Genomic DNA, 22,196 nt, shown 5'->3' on the forward strand with positions numbered 1-22,196 from the left:
TTGGGCTCGCCTTCCCCACAATATTATCTATGTGATCTACCAACTGAAGTTGTTCGTAATTTTAACACCCAGGTACTTAGTTGAATTGACAGCCTTGTGAATTGTACTATTTATCGAGTAATCGAATTCCAACGGATTTCTTTTGGAACTCATGTGGATCACTTCACACTTTTCGTTATTTAGCGTCAACTGCCACCTGCCACACCATACAGCAATATTTTCTAAATCGCTTTGCAACTGATACTGGTCTTCGGATGACCTTACTAGACGGTAAATTACAGCATCATCTGCCTACAACCTAAGAGAACTGCTCAGATTGTCACCCATTTTATTTATACAGATCAGGATCAGTGCAGGTCCCAGGACGCTTCCCTGGGGAACACCTGATATCACTTCAGTTTTACTCGACGATTTGCCGTCTATTACTATGAACCTCGACCTTCCTGACAGGAAATCACGAATGCAGTCGTACAACTGAGACGATACCCCATAGACCCGCAGCTTGATTAGAAGTCGCTTGTGAGGAACGGTGTCAAAAGCTTTCCGGAAATCTAGAAATACGGAATCAACTTGAGATCCCCTGTCGATAGCGGCCATTACTTCGTGCGAATAAAGAGCTAGCTGCGTTGCACAAGAACGGTGTTTTCTGAAACCATGCTGATTACGTATCAATAGATTGTTCCCTTCGAGGTGATTCATAATGTTTGAATACAGTATATGTTCCAAAACCCTACTGCAAACCGACGTCAATGATATAGGTCTGTAGTTCGATGGATTACTCCTGCTACCCTTCTTAAACGCTGGTGCGACCTGCGCAATTTTCCAATCTGTAGGAACAGATCTATCGGTGAGCAAGCGGTTGTATATGATTGCTAAGTAGGGAGCTATTGTATCAGCGTAATATGAAAGGAACCTAATCGGTATACAATTAGGACCTGAAGACTTGCCCGTATCAAGCGATTTGAGTTTGCTTCGCAACCCCTAAGGTATCTACTTCTAAAAAACTCATGCTAGCAGCTGTTCGTGTTTCAAATTCTGGAATATTCCATTCGTCTTCCCTGGTGAAGGAATTTCGGAAAACTGCGTTCAATAACTCCGCTTTAGCGGCACAGTCGTCGGTAACAGTACCATAGGCACTGCGCAACGAAGGTATTGACTGCGTCTTGCCGCTTGTGTACTTTACATACGACCAGAATTTCTTCGGATTTTCTACCAAATTTCGAGACAATGTTTCGTTGTGGAACCTACTAAAGGCATCTCGCATTGAAGTCCGTGCAAATTTCGCGCGTCCGTAAATTTTAGCCAATCTTCGGGATTTCGCGTTATTCTGAACTTCGCATTCTTTTTCCGTTGCCTCTGCAACAGCGTTCGGACCTTTTTTGTGTACCACGGGGGATCAGTTCCATCTCTTACCAATTTATTAGGTATGAATCTCTCAATTGCTGTTGCTACTATATCTTTGAATTTGAGCCACATCTCGTCTACATCTGCATAGTCAGTTTGGAAGGAATGGAGATTGTCTCTTAGGAAGGCTTCTAGTGACACTTTATCCGCTTTTTTAAATAAAATTATTTTGCGTTTGTTTCTGGTGGATTTGGAAGAAACGGAATTGAGCCCTGCTACAACGACCTTGTGATCACTAATCCCTGTATCAGTCATGATACTCTCTATCAGGTCTGGATTGTTTGTGGCTAAGAGGGCAAGTGTGTTTTCGCAACCATTTACAATTCGCGTGGGTTCGTGGACTAACTGCTCGAAATAATTTTCGGAGAAAGCATTTAGGACAATCTCGGAAGATGTTTTCTGCCTACCACCGGTTACGAACAAGTATTTTTGCCAACATATCGAGGGAAGGTTGAAGTCCCCACCAACTATAACCGTATGAGTGGGGTATTTATTTGTTACGAGACTCAAACTTTCTCTGAACTATTCCACAACTGTATCATCGGAGTCTGGGGTCGGTAGAAGGAGCCAATTATTAACTTAATTCGGCTGTTAAGTATAACCTCCACCCATACCAATTCGCACGGAGTATCTACTTCGACTTCACTACAAGATAAACCACTACTGACAGACACAAACACTCCACCACCAATTCAGCCTTACCTATCTTTCCTGAACACCGTCTGAGACTTCGTAAAAATTTCTGCAGAACTTATTTCAGGCTTTAGCCAGATTTCTGTACCTATAACAAAAACGTTTGCTATTAACAATGGCTACACAGCCAAAATAACTGACAATGTAGAGAGGCAAATACACAAAAGTAAGGCAAGAAATATCCATACTGTGAAAAAAGGGAAAATATTTGTCAGTATCCCATACCTGGGCCCCATGTCACAAATAATCGCTACCCATTTTTAAAAAATGTAACAGTTGCATTGCCAACTAATAATAATTTAGGAAACATAATATCAAATACACAATAGCTCGACAGCAGTAGAGTGTACAAAGTACCATGCCCCAGTTGTCCTGCCTACTATGTAGGATAAGCGGACAGAAACTTCAAAACTCTTTTTCGTGAACACATAACTGACTTCAGGCTCAAGCACTTCGAAAAATCAATTATTGCACAACACAAGTTGGAGACGAAACATATCATCAACAGTCTACAAAACAATTTGGTAATACTGCACAATGAAGCCAATGGTAAGACCCAAAATCTATTAGAATAACTGGAGATATATGTCCATAAAATAAAAAAAAAACGCTTTCTATGTTAAACGAACACACACATTTCATAATCCATAGCTATTTTAGCAATTTTAAAGACCTGTTATAATGTTGGTCCGTACGTAACTGAATTGTTTAATAATTACGTCTCTAGCAGGGCGAGTAAATTCATCTTTGATCGCACCATGTCGAACAACATCTGTGAAGTGTTTACAAAAATATGTATTTCACACTTTTTGTTTTTTCAACTGTTTCGCACACATTTTCCGATTTGACTTACAAAATCCATAACCTAACATCAAACCTTTTCATGACAGGAACATGCATTTCACCTCACTCAAGAGTAAAAATAAACTATGAGTAAGACAATTCACACCTGATGGTGGACCCACACACAAGGTCCGAAATCAGTGGTGTTATTAATAAAGCAGGAAAATTCATCACTGAAGGCGTTTTTTAATTCGTGCTTCCAGTGTATTGAAAACAGTCACGTTTACAACTCCAAAATATGTATAAAATTAAATATGAATAAATGCACTATACATCGGCGTTTCTTGGTGTATTTTAAAGGCGAAATGTAAATACACTTGCTGATTTTATTTAATAGATATGGGTTTTAAACACAGTATCGGAAAGGAACTAGAGAACTTAAGTTTTGATATATAGAAGGTGTTACTTACGCTACATAAAGCAAACTGAGGCTGCTATAATTGTTGTAAACAATAACTTCAGTTTCCTTCTGCCAGTACACCAATGAAGTCATATGGTGACATGTACTGCTGGGAGTTTGTTGGATTGTAATTCACTCGAATGATATGTTGACAACAGTGGACCATTTCTATTGAATAACGTGGTGTTTTATTTACTATTTTATGTAAATCAATTCTAACTCTGTAATTTACTTGCATTTCAACACTGATGATGGTTGAAATCTGGATATGCAAGAATAATAAGAAACCAGTGAGACTGCGACGGACTGCTGTGTTCTTATCCTTCCTTATACTTGTTTTGTTCAGTAATTACTTCAGTTTTAAAACGTAAGTAATAATACAGAAAACAGAAGAAAATTTTAAAAAATTAGTATCGTTCAAAATGTCGAAAAATAAAACGCAATGTTATTAATAGTTTTCACGGAGTTCTCATACACTTACCACGGAACACCGTTTGGGGAAGCCTGGTCTAGAGTCTAGAAGGGGTAGGGTCGGTGAGTGGTGACGGTGTTAAACTCGGGACCTGCGCTTCCCTTGCCAACACAGTGTGTAATGGCGGACTGTCCCTAGAAGAGGAAATATGGCGAACTGTTACATTCACTAAATGCGTAGCTATGCTCTAACCTAGTGGTAGTCAATCTGGTTCCTACCGTCCACGTGTGGGCGTTACAGCTTTCGTGGTGGGCGTTATGCGGCAAGGGTTTTACATACATTTTCACGTAACGTATTTGGTGACTAATTTTTATTATATGCTCTACTTGCTTAAGCTCTACCGTATAGTTTTATAAAACAAAGTTACTTTCCTACCTTATAAATCACCAGTAGTGTAAAACCGGTGGGCGGTTAGAAAATTTTACTATTAACAGAGATAGAAAAGTGGGTGGTAAGTAGAAAATGTTGACTACTCCTGCTTTAACTGTTTGAGTCCTAATACACTCCTGGAAATTGAAATAAGAACACCGTGAATTCATTGTCCCAGGAAGGGGAAACTTTATTGACACATTCCTGGGGTCAGATACATCCAAGCACAATGTCGGCACTAGTACAGTGTATATCCACCTTTCGCAGCAATGCAGGCTGCTATTCTCCCATGGAGACGATCGTAGAGATGCTGGATGTAGTCCTGTGGAACGGCTTGCCATGCCATTTCCACCTGGCGCCTCAGTTAGACCAGTGTTCGTGCTGGACGTGTAGACCGCGTGAGACGACGCTTCTTCCAGTCCCAAACATGCTCAATGGGGGACAGATCCGGAGATCTTGCTGGCCAGGGTAGTTAACTTACACCTTCTAGAGCACATTGGGTGGCACGGGATACATGCGGACGTGCATTGTCCTGTTGGAACAGCAAGTTCCCTTGCCGGTCTAGGAATGGTAGAACGATGGGTTCGATGACGGTTTGGATGTACCGTGCACTATTCAGTGTCCCCTCGACGATCACCAGAGGTGTACGGCCAGTGTAGGAGATCGCTCCTCACACCATGATGCCGGGTGTTGGCCCTGTGTGCCTCGGTCGTATGCAGTCCTGATTGTGGCGCTCACCTGCACGGCGCCAAATACGCATACGACCATCATTGGCACCAAGGCAGAAGCGACTCTCATCGCTGAACACGACACGTCTCCATTCGTCCCTCCATTCACGCCTGTCGCGACACCACTGGAAGCGGGCTGCACGATGTTGGGGCATGAGCGGAAGACGGCCTAACGGTGTGCGGGACCGTAGCCCAGCTTCATGGAGACGGTTGCGAATGGTCCTCGCCGATACCCCAGGAGCAACAGTGTCCCTAATTTGCTGGGAAGTGGCGGTGCGGTCCCCTACGGCACTGCGTAGGATCCTACGGTCTTGGCGTGCATCCGTGCGTCGCTGCGGTCCGGTCCCAGGTCGACGGGCACATGCACCTTCCGCCGACCACTGGCGACAACATCGATGTACTGTGTAGACCTCACGCCCCACGTGTTGAGCAATTCGGCGGTACGTCCACCCGGCCTCCCGCATGCCCACTATACGCCCTCGCTCAAAGTCCGTCATCTGCACATACAGTTCACGTCCACGCTGTCGCGGCATGCTACCAGTGTTAAAGACTGCGATGGAGCTCCGTATGCCACGGCGAACTGGCTGACACTGACGGCGGCGGTGCACAAATGCTGCGCAGCTAGCGCCATTCGACGGCCAACACCGCGGTTCCTGGTGTGTCCGCTGTGCCGTGCGTGTGATCATTGGTTGTACAGCCCTCTCGCAGTGTCCGGAGCAAGTATGGTGGGTCTGACACACCGGTGTCAATGTGTTCTTTTTTCCATTTCCAGGAGTGTAATACGAAACAAAATGTAATTTTTAATTTTGTCACAAAACTAAACTTTATTGTCCTAATAAGGAAGAAACACAAGAATAAATTGACAAAATGTAAACAATTAGTTTTATGGAGGTAGACTCACTTAGGAACTACTGGGATATATAGTTCCCAACCACCCAAAATTACATGTGATATAGTCGTATTTGAAAGCAATATCCTATATTACCTAGACAAAATCGCACTTCTCGAAACTTCTATGAACTCGTAGTGCCTAAAACACGTTATAGTCCTAAATAACAAGCAAAAATGGGCCTAAAATTTAAAAAATTACACACTGTTCCAGTGCTTCCATTTCGAAACCACTCATAAAAGCAGTGGTACAAATACAAATTTACGTTGGAGCAGCTTTAGATATCTTTACTTTCCCCAATATGATCACTACAATAAAAAAAAAGAAACATGCCACAATCGCCTACAACCAAATAACACAGTCTCCGCAGCGACTGTTCCTTTGACCGCTGTAAGTGGCTACTACAGCGCATTACCTTCGTAGAAGTACCTCAGTGTATCACTAGATATCTCTGTCTTCTAATTGCATCGGTAGTTTCATGCAAAAGGCATTGCTTCTTCAAAACAAAATAAAATCGCAGTTTGAATCACAAGCCACTGGGACTCAAAAAGTGAGAAAGGTCGTACACAAACCAGACATACCAAAATGACCAAGACAATGAGACAGGAGCACTTCAGTCCAGTAGCCCGCCATTCTTTTCTTATGCTATTCCTTCCACGCTTCAGTCGACGTTTCGGCAGTTTTAGTTTTAATTTTTTGGAGTTGCTTCTTGAGCGGGATGCGTCTATGGAAATCCTTCAATGTCATCCCCATTCCTTGTAGATCTTTTTCTACCTCAATGTACCACGCCTCCTTGGCTTTCTTGTTGAGAAAGTAGCGGAAGATCAGATAGGGCTCATACGGGCAATGTAGTCACAGAAAACAACCCTTCACCTGCGAATGACGTCTGTTATCTTTTGTGTGTATATGTAGACTTCACGATTGTGTCGTCTCCTGAATTTACCATTTTCTTTGATTGGGACTATGATTTTTCTCAAGATCTGTCTTCCTCTTTTTTCTGTGTCCTTATGGTTATGGATTTTATATTATACTATTTATCATTATTATAGTATTTATGAGTTTTCTTCGAATGTATATTCATGCCAAAGAATAAAAAATTATTTAATGCTTTGAGCTACCAACACAGACAGTGCATCAGGCGATAGCTGAAGGTGTGAGCTAGCGCCACTGTACGCATTTGACCTGTGGTCATCGTACAACGATTAATAATGAGTATGCAGATACAGCCGGAACATGGCGTACTCCACAGATACACACAATGTGAACCAGCGAGTATATAAGACTTGGAAATTGCGCGCTTGCGGTCTTCATGTATGTGGTCGTTAGTGCAGGAGGGAACTGTATCAGTCAACAGCGTGCAGTTTGAACTGACTGATTTTAGGCGGTTAATTGGCCACATAAGTACAACACCGTTTTTCAAAGTTAGCGGAGTTCAGTGGTAGGAACTGGCAGACTGTTAAGACACCTAAACTTTGCCCTCTTAAAAGTTGAGCTCATAACATATAAATTTCCAACGTTTTCGAGTGACTGGATTTAGAAGGGGTTAGAGGAACTTTTACGAGTTGCGTAGGGGACTTGAATACACTCCTGGAAATTGAAAAAAGAACACATTGACACAGGTGTGTCAGACCCACCATACTTGCTCCGGTCACTGCGAGAGGGCTGTACAACCAATGATCACACGCACGGCACAGCGGACACACCAGGAACCGCGGTGTTGGCCGTCGAATGGCGCTAGTTGCGCAGCATTTGTGCACCGCCGTCGTCAGTGTCAGCCAGTTTGCAGTGGCATACGGAGCTCCATCGCAGTCTTTAACACTGGTAGCATGCCGCGACAGCGTGGACGTGAACCGTATGTGCACTTGACGGACTTTGAGCGAGGGCGTATAGTGGGCATGCGGGAGGCCGGGTGGACGTACCGCCGAATCGCTCAACACGTGGGGCGTGAGGTCTCCACAGTACATCGATGTTGTCGCCAGTGGTCGGCGGAAGGTGCACGTGCCCGTCGACCTGGGACCGGACCGCAGCGACGCACGGATGCACGCCAAGACCGTAGGATCCTACGCAGTGCCGTAGGGGACCGCACCGCCACTTCCCAGCAAATTAGGGACACTGTTGCTCCTGGGGTATCGGCGAGGACCATTCGCAACCGTCTCCATGAAGCTGGGCTACGGTCCCGCACACCGTTAGGCCGTCTTCCGCTCACGCCCCAACATCTTGCAGCCCGCCTCCAGTGGTGTCGCAACAGGCTTGAATGGAGGGACGAATGGAGACGTGTCGTCTTCAGTGATGAGAGTCGCTTCTGCCTTGGTGCCAATGATGGTCGTATGCGTGTTTGGCGCCGTGCAGGTGAGCGCCACAATCAGGACTGCATACGACCGAAGCACATAGGGCCAACACCCGGCATCATGGTGTGGGGAGCGATCTCCTACACTGGCCGTACACCTCTGGTGATCGTCGAGGGGACACTGAATAGTGCATGGTACATCCAAACCGTCATCGAACCCATCGTTCTACCATTCCTAGACCGGCAAGGGAACTTGCTGTTCCAATAGGACAATGCACGTCCGCATGTATCCCCTGCCACCCAACGTGCTCTACAAGGTGTAAGTCAACTACCCTGGCCAGCAAGATCTCCGGATCTGTCCCCCATTGAGCATGTTTGGGACTGGATGAAGCGTCGTCTCATGCGGTCTACACGTCCAGCACGAACGCTGGTCCAACTGAGGCGCCAGGTGGAAATGGCATGGCAAGCCGTTCCACAGGACTACATCCAGCATCTCTACGATCGTCTCCATGGGAGAATAGCAGCCTGCATTGCTGCGAAAGGTGGATATACACTGTACTAGTGCCGACATTGTGCTTGCTCTGTTGCCTGTGTCTATGTGCCTGTGGTTCTGTCAGTGTGATCATGTGATGTATCTGACCCCAGGAATGTGTCAATAAAGTTTCCCCTTCCTGGGACAATGAATTCACGGTGTTCTTATTTCAATTTCCAGGAGTGTATTATGCGTATTTGTCATGATTTACTCAGATTGGGGAAGCTGCTTGAACAGCTTACACATTTCGAGACTCGTATCTGCACTTTGGGTCCACATTTATAGCACTTCAGTTTGCAAGGCCACGGTGAGCAATTTGTTATGAACTAGGTCAATGAATCTTACGTCATTTAAAACTTACAGTTTTTGGTTTAGCCTCATCCATTGGTTTCCGAAATTTTACACATACATTCATTAAGCATAATGAAAAAATGGCTCTGAGCACTATGGGACTTAACTGCTATGGTCATCAGTCCCCTAGTACTCAGAACTACTTAAACCTAACTACAGCACACAACACCCAGTCATCACAAGGCAGAGAAAATCCCTGACCAGACTACATTCTTACGGGAGGAAACGTTCACAGAATCCTGGCACACACTCTCTCCAAATGGAGAAGCGAATCGAACCCGGGAACCCGGGCGTGGGAAGCTAGAACGCTACCGCACGACCACGAGCTGCGGACTAAGCATAATGATTCTATTCGTGTAATATCTCAATTCTGCCGTACTTCGGTGTTTGAACTCAGGATCACTTCAATATTTACGAGTTTTAGCTGGTATTGCTGCAGGGTGTTGATGTATGCGGTGTGTGATGTACCTCTAAGCTAAACACTGAGACTTAGCGCTTTAAGGTTACACTATTACCAGACCTCCCAGAATTATAATTATTTACGTATTCAGTAAAGAAGGTAGAGGAAGCTTACAAACGCCTTTTATTGTGCGCATCATGCAGGGTTACATCTATGAAACCTAGGCGTTTATGTTCTTGTGGTGATGGCAACCTTTTCTGACTGACGAACGCAGAAGTGGCAGAAATGCTGGGGTACGCGACTTCTCTCACTTTGCGACTACAAGTCCATATATTTACAGTGTCAGATCTGTCCATAGAATTAATTGCTCTGAAGCTAGCTACCGGTGCACGATTCTTCAGTTGGAAGCCAGACTACATTCTTACGGGAGGACACGTTCACAGAATCCTGGCGCACACACTCTCTCCAAATGGAGAAGCGTATGCCTTTTCTAGAGCTAATCTGGTCGTAGGGGACCCACTGTGTTTCGTGGTTTGGAAAATTAATTTTAATTAACTTGATTGCCGGAAGCCCTTCCTGTCACTACAGTTATCAAGAAACTTAATGGGGGAAAGTCGTGTGCACCAACTGTCTGTGAATAAAATACACAGGGTGTAACAAAAATGTGCGACACAAATTGTAGGATTAGTCCTCACACATACACTAAGAAATGATGTTACATGAACACGGGATTGGAAACACCCTGTTTCCATTTTACAACTCATTTTCTCGAAATAGTTTCAACGATATCAGATTGTAAATTTTCACAATCGACATGAATGGGCAGACGTCAATCCTCACGCAACTGTTGAGCAAGTGATCAGCATAGATTTTCTGTCAGCTTTTGGCCCGGTATTGTTGGTGACTGTTTGGAAGGGCCTCACTTTCTTCCACTCAGGCTCAGGCTCAATGGTCAATCAAAATTTCGTAGAGAATGTTCCACTTGATCTGTTAGCGGATGTGCCTTTAGCTGTGCGACAAAACATGTACTTCACGCACGATGGAACACCTCCTCATTTTAGTGTCAATGTCCGTCGGTTCCTGAACAACAGATTCGGTGACAGATGGATCGGTAGAGATGGACCAATTGCCTGGCCTCCACACTCTCTGGAGCTAAACCTACTCGACTTTTATTTGAGGGGGAGGGGGTGTTGGTACGAGGGGGCGTTTCAAAACTCCCGTGTGTGTAACCCCAGTATAAGATGCCCAGAATCTCTGTACCCATATTGTGGAAGGCTGCGAAATCATACGCAATACTCCAGGGATACACCAGCGCATCCGAGATACACTATGACGGCGGGTTGATGCGTGTATCAATGCCCACAGAGGGCATATTGAACATCTCCTATGAGAAAGAGTCGTATGTGGTATGCTGGTGCGTTATGTTCTTTGTTTCCCATGATTGATGAGTTGGAGAAAATTAGTTGCAACATGGAAACAAAGCGTTTCCATACCCATATTCAAGTAACATAATTTGTTCGTCTGTGTGTCAGGAATGTATCCTACAATACGTGCCGCACATTTTTGTCACTCCCTTATAATGTACACTCATGCTCATAAATGTAGGATAACTGCAGAATGTGGTGCCACACAAAGTGGCACTACACAAAACTGGCGCTAATAGCATAGGCACATAGGGAACACATACGATACAGATTTGTAAGTCCACAGTATAGGTGATAGGTTGAGAAAACCGTCCAGAAACACATGTGCTACAAAACGCCACTGTTTCCTGCGCATGTACCCTGACATCAATATGGGATATGATCACCATGCACACGTACTCAAGCTGCACAAATGTTTGGCGTACGCTGGGTCAGATGGTCGAGCAGCTGCTGGGGTATAGCCTCCCATTCTTGCACCAGTGCGTGTCGGATCTCCTGAAGTGTCGTAGGGGTTTGAAGACGGGCAGCGATACGTCGACCGAGAGCATCCCAGACGTGCTTGATGGGGTTTAGATCTGGAGAACAGGCAGGCCATTCCATTCGCCTGATATCTTCTGTTTCAAGGTACTCCTCCACGATGGCATCTTGGTGGGGCCGCGCATTATTATCTATCAGGAGGAAGGTGGGACCCACTGTACCCCTGAAAAGGTGGACATAATGATGCAAAATGACGTTCCGATACAGCTGACCTGTTACAGTTCCTCTGTAAAAGACATGCAGGGATGTACGTGCAGCAATCATAATCCCACCCCACACCATCAAACCACGACCTCCGTACAGGTCCATTTCAAGGACATTAAGGGGTTGGTATCTGGTTCCTGGTTCACGCCAGACGAAAACCCGGTGAGAATCACTATTCGTACCATACCTGTACTTGTCGGTGAACATAACCTGTGACCACTGTTTCAATGATCATGTACAGTGTTCTTGACACCAGGCTTTACGGGCTGTCCTGTGACCAGGGGTCAGTGGAATGCACCTTGCGGGTCTCTGAGCGAATAAACCGTCTGTTCAGTCGTCTGTAGACTCTGTGTCTGGAGGCAACTGGTCCAGTGGCAGATGAAGATGGAAGAGCAGCCTAGAATGTGCCTAAAGGAGAGGTAAAAAACGTGCGAAGGCCATACTCAGGGTCGCTCTTGCACCAAACCAACAGTCGTTAATCCATCTAATCCATGAGTCAATTTTATCCATGTCTAATTCAACTTGCTGTATTGCAAACTAGCACGCTGTGCTTTGAAGCACATAACAGGTCTACAAACGCAGAAACGTAAGCGCCATCTATCCAGTACATTCAACTCGAGAGATTCCTTGAAGATCGGCTGTTCGTTTAAATTATATAATGGGAAAGTCTTAGAGGATCTGATTTATCCTCATGGAAAGTAATTCACTTACATCTTACAAGTGGAGTGTCTGCTCTGTTCTTGATGACTAAGTGCACTACCACGTCAAAAGTATATCCAGAATTGACCACTAGATGTGACCAGAGTCGGTTTCACGAGCACAAAAGGAGTTGGTGGTTTTGTGTTGCCAACAGCGAAAGAGCAGCGGCAGAATGTGTCGGTCTGGAGTGCTGAGTGACTTCGAACGTGGTCTAATCATTGGAAGTCACCTGAGTAACAATGTATCAGGGACATTTCAATCCTTCTAAGGCTGCCCAAGTCGACTGTTGGTGATGTGACTGGAAAGTGGAAAGACGAAGAAACAGCTACAGCTAAATGAAGACCAGACTGACCTTATGTACTGACGGACAGTGGTGGTCAAGCACTGAAGAGGGTGGTTGTAAAATACTGCCTGTAATGGGCGGAAGGAACCATTCCTGAGTTCCAAAGTGCTACCAGCGGTCCAGCAAACCGAATGACTGCGCACATAGAGTTAAAAAGAAGGGATGCACTTCTCATAAGCGACGTATTTTTATAGTCAGTGCCAAGCGACGATTGGGGTGATGCCACTGGACAGTCGATGACCGAAACAGAGTGATTTGGAGTGATGAATCACGCTATACCATGTGGCAATCCGGTGGAAAGGTTTGGGTTTGTGCGGATGTCTGGAGAACTTTACCTGCTATCATGTGTAGTGCCAACACTAAAGGAGGTATGGTGTTGCCGACTATGGGTGTCTCTCGCGGTTAGTTTGTGTTCCCCTGATTGCACTTAAGAAGACGTCAGATGCAGAAGCATATGTAGACATTTTACAGCGCTGTATAGTGCCTACTTCTGGGTGCACTCAGCATCGTGATGCCAATTGAGGAGCTACTCGACCGAATAGTAGTGGCTTCGGTCAAGAATACCATCATCACGACCAGGAGAGCGGTGTGCTGACCCCACGCCCCTCCTACCGTATCCTCCACTGAGGATGACAAGGCTGTCGGATGGTCCCGGTAGGCCACTCGTGGCCTGAAGACTGAGTGTATAGCGCGTACAGTATAGGAACAGTTTGGAGACATGACAATGTACCATCTGTAAGTCAATGGTTTGTGGACAATAACATTTATGATATGCACTGACCGGCCGATGATCCTAGCCTGAACCCAGGGTACCACATTTTGGACAAATTCCCTCCAGACCCCAATGCCCAACATCATTACGTTCTCGGGTCTCGGCTGGTGAGGAAGAACTGACTGCTGTTCCTTAACAAAAGTTGACACCTCGTTGGAAGTATCTTCAAGCATGAATTCAATACATGGTAAAGACGAGTGTTGGACCCGTCTCATATAGATGACAGGCGTCTGGATTCTTTTGATCAGACAGTGTACATCTGCGGCCACATCAGTGTTTTCTATCCTTTTAATACTGTCGCCCATTCGACTTTGCGATACTAACGTAGTAGAAGAAGCTACTCTTTAAGTAATTTGAAGCACTGGACTCCGTCCTTACTTGCAGACTTCATTAACCACAGTCATTAATAGAATTGACTGTGCATCTGATACTAGTCTTGTGGGACGAGGTAAACAATATAGGGTGTTTCAAACAGGTTCATCCAGTTTAACAAGCTGCTACATGAATAATCGTAGAAGATTGGTGGAAAATTAATCTTGCGCATAGCAATAAAAAATCCTTATTTTCGAAAGACACTCCCGATAATAAGGCTATATGTTTTACATGGACTCACATACATACAACTTTGGGGCACTTTAGGATCAAAACTTTATTTACCTTTCAAGAATGTTCTTTGTGATGTTTAATTTACGTACAGGCAACATCAAGACGATAGTCAAATTAAGCCTACACGATTGAAAACTTGTATGGAGATTCTGCAATCACTGTTGTTGTTGTGCAACGTCACAGTTCGCTCAGAGTAGTTGGAAAGTGTGAGGTCACCGTTGCTACATCGATGCGACAATACGCGCCTCTGGGCTCAACAATGAGTTTCGCGGTGGGTTGTTTTCGAGCGCACGCCAGTGCGACAGTCGCTGAAGGTGAGCCTACAGATGTGGCCGGTCCCGATTTACCGGTCATAGAAAGCCAACTAATGCACTGAATTTTACGGTCGCATGTCGGAAGAATACTGAACTGTGATTCGCCCATGGGGAATATCGTCGAAGATTGGAGCGATTATGAATATTGAACTTTTGTTCAAATATAATGGCACTATTTTATTACTATGACTCAATAATAAATTTCGACAAAGGATGTAATAAACCAATAGTGACCCTACCGACCATTAAACGATAGATGAACTTCGTCTGTTACAGAATAGTCGCGCAATATTGAGTACCGCGATTTCTCATCCGTCGAGTGGTACTCCCAGCCACAAGACGCATGGTCTACTTCGAAATGTTTTCTTGATGTGACGCGTCCAATTCGGCGCCAGACATCGTATGAGTTATTGTGCAAAAAATTGTTTTCGTAGTTTCAAAGAATTTTTGGAGGTAATATTCCACAAACATGCAACAATCATTGAGAATGTACACTAACGATTGAAGCTAGGCAATTGATTCAGTAAAAAAAGTATTAGATCTTTTGTATTGATCGATTGTTGCAAAAAATATGGATCTTGCAATAAGTAGCTGATCAAAAGTATCCTAATACCTATTAGTGGACCCTTGGCCTTTATGCTGGCTCACTCTCAGTGAGATGTCTAAATGTCTGCGGAGGAATAATATCCCATTCATCCTCCAGAGACGAAGCCAGAGGAAGTAGTGATTTTGGACACTGGGGTCTGGAGGGAACTGGACGTTGTAATTCCTGCCAAAATATTCCACTGGATTCGGCTTGGGATTCTGGGTACGGCAGTTCATATCATAAATGTTGTTGTCCACAAACCATTGTCTTACAGATGGCGCTTTGTGACATGGTGCTTTGTCAAGCTGATATAATCAGTCATCGCTTCCAAACTGCTCCTCAAGTTTAGGCACTCCACAGTCTTGTAAAATGTACTTGTATCCTTGCGCATGTAGCATTTTATTAAGCACAGTAAGGGTGCCACAACCTAACCACGAAAATCACATTCAGCAACACCATATCCTTCGTATTACACTGTTTGTGCTACACGTGATGGTAGGTAAAATCCTCCAGGCATTCGCCAATCCAGAACCCTTCCATCGGATCACCACAGGGTGTAGCGTGATACACCACGCCTAATCATTTCTGTCACCCACTGTCCAGTGGCTTCGGTCCCTACGCAACCAAATCGATCACATCACCAACAACTTGGGCAGCTTCAGAAGAGTTGAAATGTCCCTGACGGATTTTTTACTCAGGTGACATCCAATGAAAGTTCCACGTTCGAAGTTAATGAACTCTCTTGATCGACCCATTCCGCTGCACAACGTAGATCCTTCACTACCAAGCCGAAAATCTTCTCTCCGATAACAGAAGTGGTGGTAAATTCATTTTCATGTTTTGAGGTAAAAATGAGTGACGTTTTGCTTCAGACCACGTGTATGGATGAATGGGCTATCATTACTCCGCAGACATTTAGACATCGCACTGAAAGTGAGCCATCATAAAGGCCAAGGGTCCACTAATAGACATTAGGACACTTTTGATCAGCTACTTATTGCCTGTCCATTGTGCCCTCCAAGATTCAATTCCACAAAAGTTGTTTTTAACTTAGGTGCATCCATTCTTGTTATGCTGATCAGATCACTGTATTCTAGACAGTGTCTGAGTTTTTCAGTGAGAAGATGTATGTACGTCATATATGTAGAAATAATCATTCTTTGCACCAGCTTATGTACGTACGATTTAAGCACATGTCAACAGTTAGAACACATCTCACGATTGTGTTGACGTATGCTGAAGTCACCGACCGTTGTGGCCGAGCAGTTCTAGGCGCTCCAGTCCGGAACCGCTTGACCGCTACGGTCGCAGGTTCGAATCCTGCCTCTGGCATCGATGTGTGTGATGTCCTTAGGTTAGTTAGGTTTGAGTAGTTCTAAGTTCTAGGGGTCTGATGACCGCAGATGTTAAGTCCCATAACGATCAGAGCCATTTGAACCATTTTTATGCTGAAGTCGTGCAAACATAATCTGATGCGAAGACTGGTTATTTTCATATATGACGCACGAGGGTTGTGCAGAAAGTAAGTTCCGATCGGTTGCTAAATGGTAACTACAGTGAAAATCAGAAACATTTTGTTTGAAGAGTTAGCTGCACTTTCCAGACACTTATCTACATAGTCGCCGCTCCGACTTAGACATTTGTTGGAGCGTTATCCCAAATTTCCAACACCATCGTCATAGAAAGCAGCCGCCTGTGCTCTCCAATAATTCTCTATTCTGGTCTATAGCCCGTAGTCTGCGACCAAGTGTTGTCTTCGTATCCAGCGTTTCATGTGAACAGGAATGATACTCGGGACTAGCGATTTAGGGCTGTGTTGTGGGTGATCGAACACTCGCCATCGAAAAGGGTGCAGGAGCGTTTCCGCTGCCCCTGCAGAGTGCAGCTGAGAATTGCCATGAAAAAAGAAGTGCGTTGCAGTTGTGTTAGGCTGGCTGCATTCATTAAGGCGAAGCTACCTGGCGGGAGACATGGTTGTTTTAAGCACATTTACGAGCTCACAGTGCGCTCACAACTGAAAAGAGCGTCTTAGTGCGATCAACGGTCATACTAGAGACACTACCCAACACATTGTGCATAGCTTCATTGGGTTTTCACTGCGGTGTCCATTTCGCGACCGATCGGAACTTATTTCCTGGACAACCCTCGTATATACATCTTTTCATTAAAAAATTCGTTAACTTCCGAGAAGAAATGCATATCGAAGACTCAGCCTGCCTCCGACCGAAATATACTGAGGTGACAAATGTTATGGGATACCTCTTAATATCATGTCGCGCCTCCGTTTTCCTGGCATAGAGCAGCAGGTGGACGTGGCATGGACTCAGCATGTCGTTGGAAAACCCCTGCAGAAATACTGAGCCATGCTGCCTCTATAGCTGTCCATAACTGCGAAGGTGTTGCCGGTCCAAGAAGTTGTGCGCGAATTGGCTTTTCGATTATGTTCCGTAAGTGCTCGATTGGATTCATGTTGGGCGATCTGGGTGCTCAAATCATTCGCTCGAATTGTCCAGCATGTTCTTCAAAAAAATCGCGAACAACTGTGGTGCATTGACTTGACATTTTTGTCTGGGAAAGTGAAGTCCATCAATGACTGTGAACAGTCTCCAAGTAGCCGAACGTAACCCTTTCCAGTCAATGATAGGTCCAGTTTGACCAGAGGACCAGTCCATTCCTGTACACAGCCCACACCATTATGGATACACCACCAGTTTGCACAGTGCCTTGTTGACATCTTGGGTCTTTGACTTTGAGGGGTCTGTGCCACACCCGCATCCTATCACCAGCTCTTACCAGCTGATGTTGGGACTCATCTGACCAGGCCACGGTTTTCCAGTTGCCTAGGATACAGCCGATATGCTCTCGATCTGTGATGACATGCGGGTGGTATTCTGTCATTCTGCGCAACAGATTAATCTGAGATGTACCCTTTACCCTGTGGCTCCTGCAAGATGCAATTTCCAACCCCCACACTACTAGAGAAGTCAGGCAGATGCTCCTAACGTTCTAAAGAGAAATGCCTGAAAAACTTTCAGCAATAAGTATCTTCTGGAGTCGTCCACTGTAAGGAAATGACACAAAAATTCTCAAAATTTCTTACGTAACTAATGGGATACTTGGGTACTGGAGTAGTGCTAGTTAGTGTAAGAAAAACATGAAACTAACTAAAATTATTATTTATTTTGCAAAAATGCTGAGAAATCACAATGGCACTTTTAGTTATGAACTGAACAAGTTATTTCCGGGTTCTTTTCGTAATGTGAAGTTACCTCTCAAGGATAGGATTCGCTAATGAAATTTCTATACAAAGTTTAAGATTGTTATTGACTTGGCAGATTGTTATTGACTTGACAGAATGGCTGAGAGCCGCATCTACTCAACTTGAGTAATTATCCATTAGGATGTTGGTAGGTATGGTCGAGGCTGTCGCGTCTGAAATGCAGTAAAGTGTACTGTTGTAGAGGAAATATGAGGCTCGCAAGAGCTGTAGCGCACAATACCGTAAGCTGCGATGACTGCTGTCTGCGCCACAATCTCTCCCTACGCCTTGATGAAGTCATGGACTCCTATTCGCCCTTAGTCTAACTATTGGCGTAGTACACCGCTCAGATAACCAGTCCACCGCAATGCCACTCAAAAATTCGCCCGCAAGCGTTTAACTATAACTCTGTCCGTTCACACCGCACAAGAAGTGTGGCGGCCTACACAGTGAACAATGCTTAATCGCAAGGACTCAATATAGAGTCGCACACCAATTCGCTCTCGACAGAGGTGCTCTCCCAGTGAAGTACTGAGGAGAGACTTGTTCCTCACTCTTTGAGTACATGTACTAGCGCACACACTCTCGTTACGTGTTCTCGCTCCAAGAGTGACAAAGAATGGCCCTGCTGCATTCCAGACGTGAAGGGGTATATCTATCGGTCTCTTCCATTACTCCTTCAGCTCAAGGTGTCAGAAATATCGTCTGCCAATCAGCATTGCTCTTCTAAAATGGGAGAATGACGTTTCGTTTAAGGCGACCAATCCGGAAATCTGTAGCATCAGCGTTTGGCATTTGCTGTCTCCCTGTAAAAATCTCTGAAACTGCATGCTATTTTTGTAAAGAATGTGTAGGCTGGGCGCTCCCACCTCATGTAGCGGAATTTTCTTTTAAGCCGAACACGGAGTCGTCCTTTCACTCGGGCAAACGCTGTCTGCTCTACGGGCGGTCACCGGCCGACGTAGATAGGTTGGAACCGGCCTCCTGGCGTGTGGTTGCCCTCCCGAACTAAACGCTCCTGTGACTGTCCTGTCTGGAGTGTATGTGTGTACGCCAGCCTCGAGTATTTCAACCGTGGTACGCTTACTTGTTATTTGCATATCGTTTACATGAATTAATACAACATTGACTTTATTTTATCAAGTTTGGGTTCGAATGAAGCATCTTGATGTGCGGAATATGATTGTGAGGGCGGAATATGTAAGCAATGAAGGTCAGGAGACCATGACTTCTTACAGCGAGGCCAGAAGAGGCGCCGCAGGCGATGTCGAGCTGTTAGCAAAGGCATTCGCGTCGGTCATCCACTGGCATAGCCCGTTAACGCCAAATTTCGCCGCGCTGTCCTAATGGATACGTTCCTCGTGCATCCCACAGTGACTTCTGCGGTTATTTCACGCAGCGCTGCTTGTCTGTTGGTAGTGACAACTCTACACAGACGCCGCTGCTCTTGGTCGTTCTCCACCTACCATTCGGCATTCATAATCTCTTAACTTCCGTCGTACGGCCATGATTACGTCGGAAAGCTTTTCACGTGAATCACCTGAATACAACTGACAGTTCCCCCAGCACGCTGTCATTTTATACCTTGTGCACGCGATACTGCTGCCTTGCGTATATGTGCATATCGCTAGTCCATGTCTTTGTCGTCCCACTGCGACTCTCGAGGCATCAAATATGGATATTGTTTATAGCGTTGACCAGAGCGGTGACAAATGGAGAACGTTCGTAACTTAAAGTTATTTGTAAAGGAAACTAGTAATTCCACTTACTTTAATCATCAGCCATATCTTTATCGTGAACGAATCCGCAGGTGGTGTAGGCAGCCGGTAGCATTCCTTTCTTTTCCATAGCTAGGATGCACTCGGTATTTGTCCCTCAGAAATATGGGCAGAGTCTCACAGAGAACCGTTTTGACAGACAATCGTAAAGTGTGGAATTATAGATACTGGAACATACATAGTTCTTCTCAGTTTCAAGGTCGGCCCTCTCTCTTAATTGAAGAGTTCAAAGATTTCAACAACCACTCAGTATTCTGGGTGTGGTCCGATGGATCGTTGGAAGACACAGATTAAATTCAATGGTTCACAAATTCGTGATCTGTTCCTACCTTTTCAAAGTTTTATAAGACTTCCAGCCGTCAGTTATAACTTTGGCGCCTGGCAAAATGCCCTGTAGGGCACTTAAGTTTTCTTACCTCTGGGGTGTACTCGAAGTGTAATGTCGTGTGACTAGGGCCTCCCGTCGGGTAGACCGTTCGCCTGGTGCACGTCTTTCAATTTGACGCCACTTCGGCGACTTGAGCGTCGATGGGGATGAAATGATGATGATTAGGACAACACAACACCCAGTCTCTGAGCGGAGAAAATCTCCGATCCAGCCGGGAATCGAACCCAGACCCTTAAAATAGACATTCTGTCTCGCTGACCACTCAGCTACCGGGGGCGGACTACTGGAAGTATGAAACAGTATGAAGCACTTCTTACTCTCCCATTCAATATCACGGAAAACCCAAACATGTTCTAACTCATTTTTTGGATGACGCCCTATTCCGTACTTCAGAGGGTGAGGGGGGGGGGGGGGGGGTCGGTATGTGACTCATCTACTTCTACGACTTTGTTCTCGGGCACTAACAGGGACTCTTTCATTCTTGACAGTAGCGTAGCTCACCTCACGACAGAAGCCGTAATAGTCGCAAACAGTATTCACTGACGCTTCAGTTTCCAACGTAGTGGATTGTAAAGTGTATTGTTTCAGACAGCACGACGCTTCTCGACGGTCAATTTGGAGCAATCAAACCCTATGGTTTTCCTGATGGAAGTCCTTTTCTTGCATTTTGTGCAGCACAACTGAAAAGGGAAGTCTATATAAGTGATTTTCTTACAGTGTTACTATCGTCTCCCAATAACAGTCGACACAATTTCTCTGATCGTGGTTTGGCAACAACCCATACTCGGTACTACACGGGATCCAATGATCACTATTAAAACTTTATTCAGCTTTCCGTTGTCAACGCAGAAAAAAAAGCCACATTTGCTGCTCGAGAGTTGCGCGTTCGATACATATCGATGGGGGGCAGGCAACACTGCCGGTCGGAGTGGCCGTGGAGTTCTAGGCGCTGCAGTCTGGAACCGAGCAGCCGCTACGGTCGCAGGTTCGAATCCTGCCTTGGGCATGGATGTGTGTGATGTCCTTAGGTTACTTAGGTTTAATTAGTTCTACGTTCTAGGCGACTGATGACCTCAGAAGTTAAGTCGCATAGTGCTCAGAGCCACTTGAACCATTTTTGTTATAGTGTCACAAATGTGACTAAAGATATCATTGGGATTATTTAAACACACAGCACACACACTTGTCCACAATAACATAGATTTAATTTTTTTGGAGGTGGGTAACAGCGCTTAGGAACAAATACTCACTAGGACACCCAACAAAAATATCTTATTGCACTTCAAATGAATCTGAAACTAACAATTTATGTACAGATAACAGTTGGGTGTCATGCTACCAAAACTAAATGTGCCAATAAGTATTGTGAATCAAATGTGACTTAATCTAAGAAAGTACGAGGCAACAATTCTTGGGAATTACAAGAAAATCAGCCTGATGATGTACTATATCGCCGAAACCTGTAGCCTATAAAATAAATTGGAGATGAACCTGCATTGTTACGAGTTCCTCGTCGACTAATCATTTCAACCACGCTCCGTAGCCTCATGCTGCGCTCACCAGTGGATACCTCCAGCCCCGCCCCGGGCTGCCATTACAGCCAGTATTGTACTTACGTGGTAGGCAATGTGTGACGTCGAATGCCGCAAACATCGTTGGCCTTTTACGACGTCGCACTCGAGGGGTTTCCTGTGAGTGACGTCTGCCCTCCTGTTGCAGCCACACGGCGGTGCTGGTGATGGACCTGAGGCGGCCTATCGCTGACCTGCTGGTGCGCCTGCGCAGCGCGGACTGCGAGTTCCACTGCGACAGGGCCGCCTCCGCGCCTTGCAACGTCACCATCCAGGCCGCCACGCAGCCCAGCCGGGTGGTGCGGCTCGGAAAGGTCAGTCTGGCTGCCTGCTCTGTTTTCTGCCAG

General features: G+C 45.3%; 1 protein-coding gene across 2 annotated transcripts in view; it reads left to right on the forward strand.

Moving 5' to 3' along the window:
• Positions 1-22,196, forward strand: part of LOC126278674 (uncharacterized) — a 544,140-nt gene that overhangs the window by 237,450 nt on the left and 284,494 nt on the right. For both annotated transcript variants that reach the window (XM_049978912.1, XM_049978913.1), the window contains one exon: positions 21,998-22,163. In XM_049978912.1, the coding sequence (XP_049834869.1) occupies positions 21,998-22,163 (166 nt within the window). The remainder of the gene's footprint in view (positions 1-21,997; positions 22,164-22,196) is intronic.

The sequence above is a fragment of the Schistocerca gregaria genome, chromosome 6 (assembly GCF_023897955.1).
Source record: "Schistocerca gregaria isolate iqSchGreg1 chromosome 6, iqSchGreg1.2, whole genome shotgun sequence".
NCBI classification, from domain to species: Eukaryota; Metazoa; Arthropoda; class Insecta; order Orthoptera; family Acrididae; genus Schistocerca; species Schistocerca gregaria.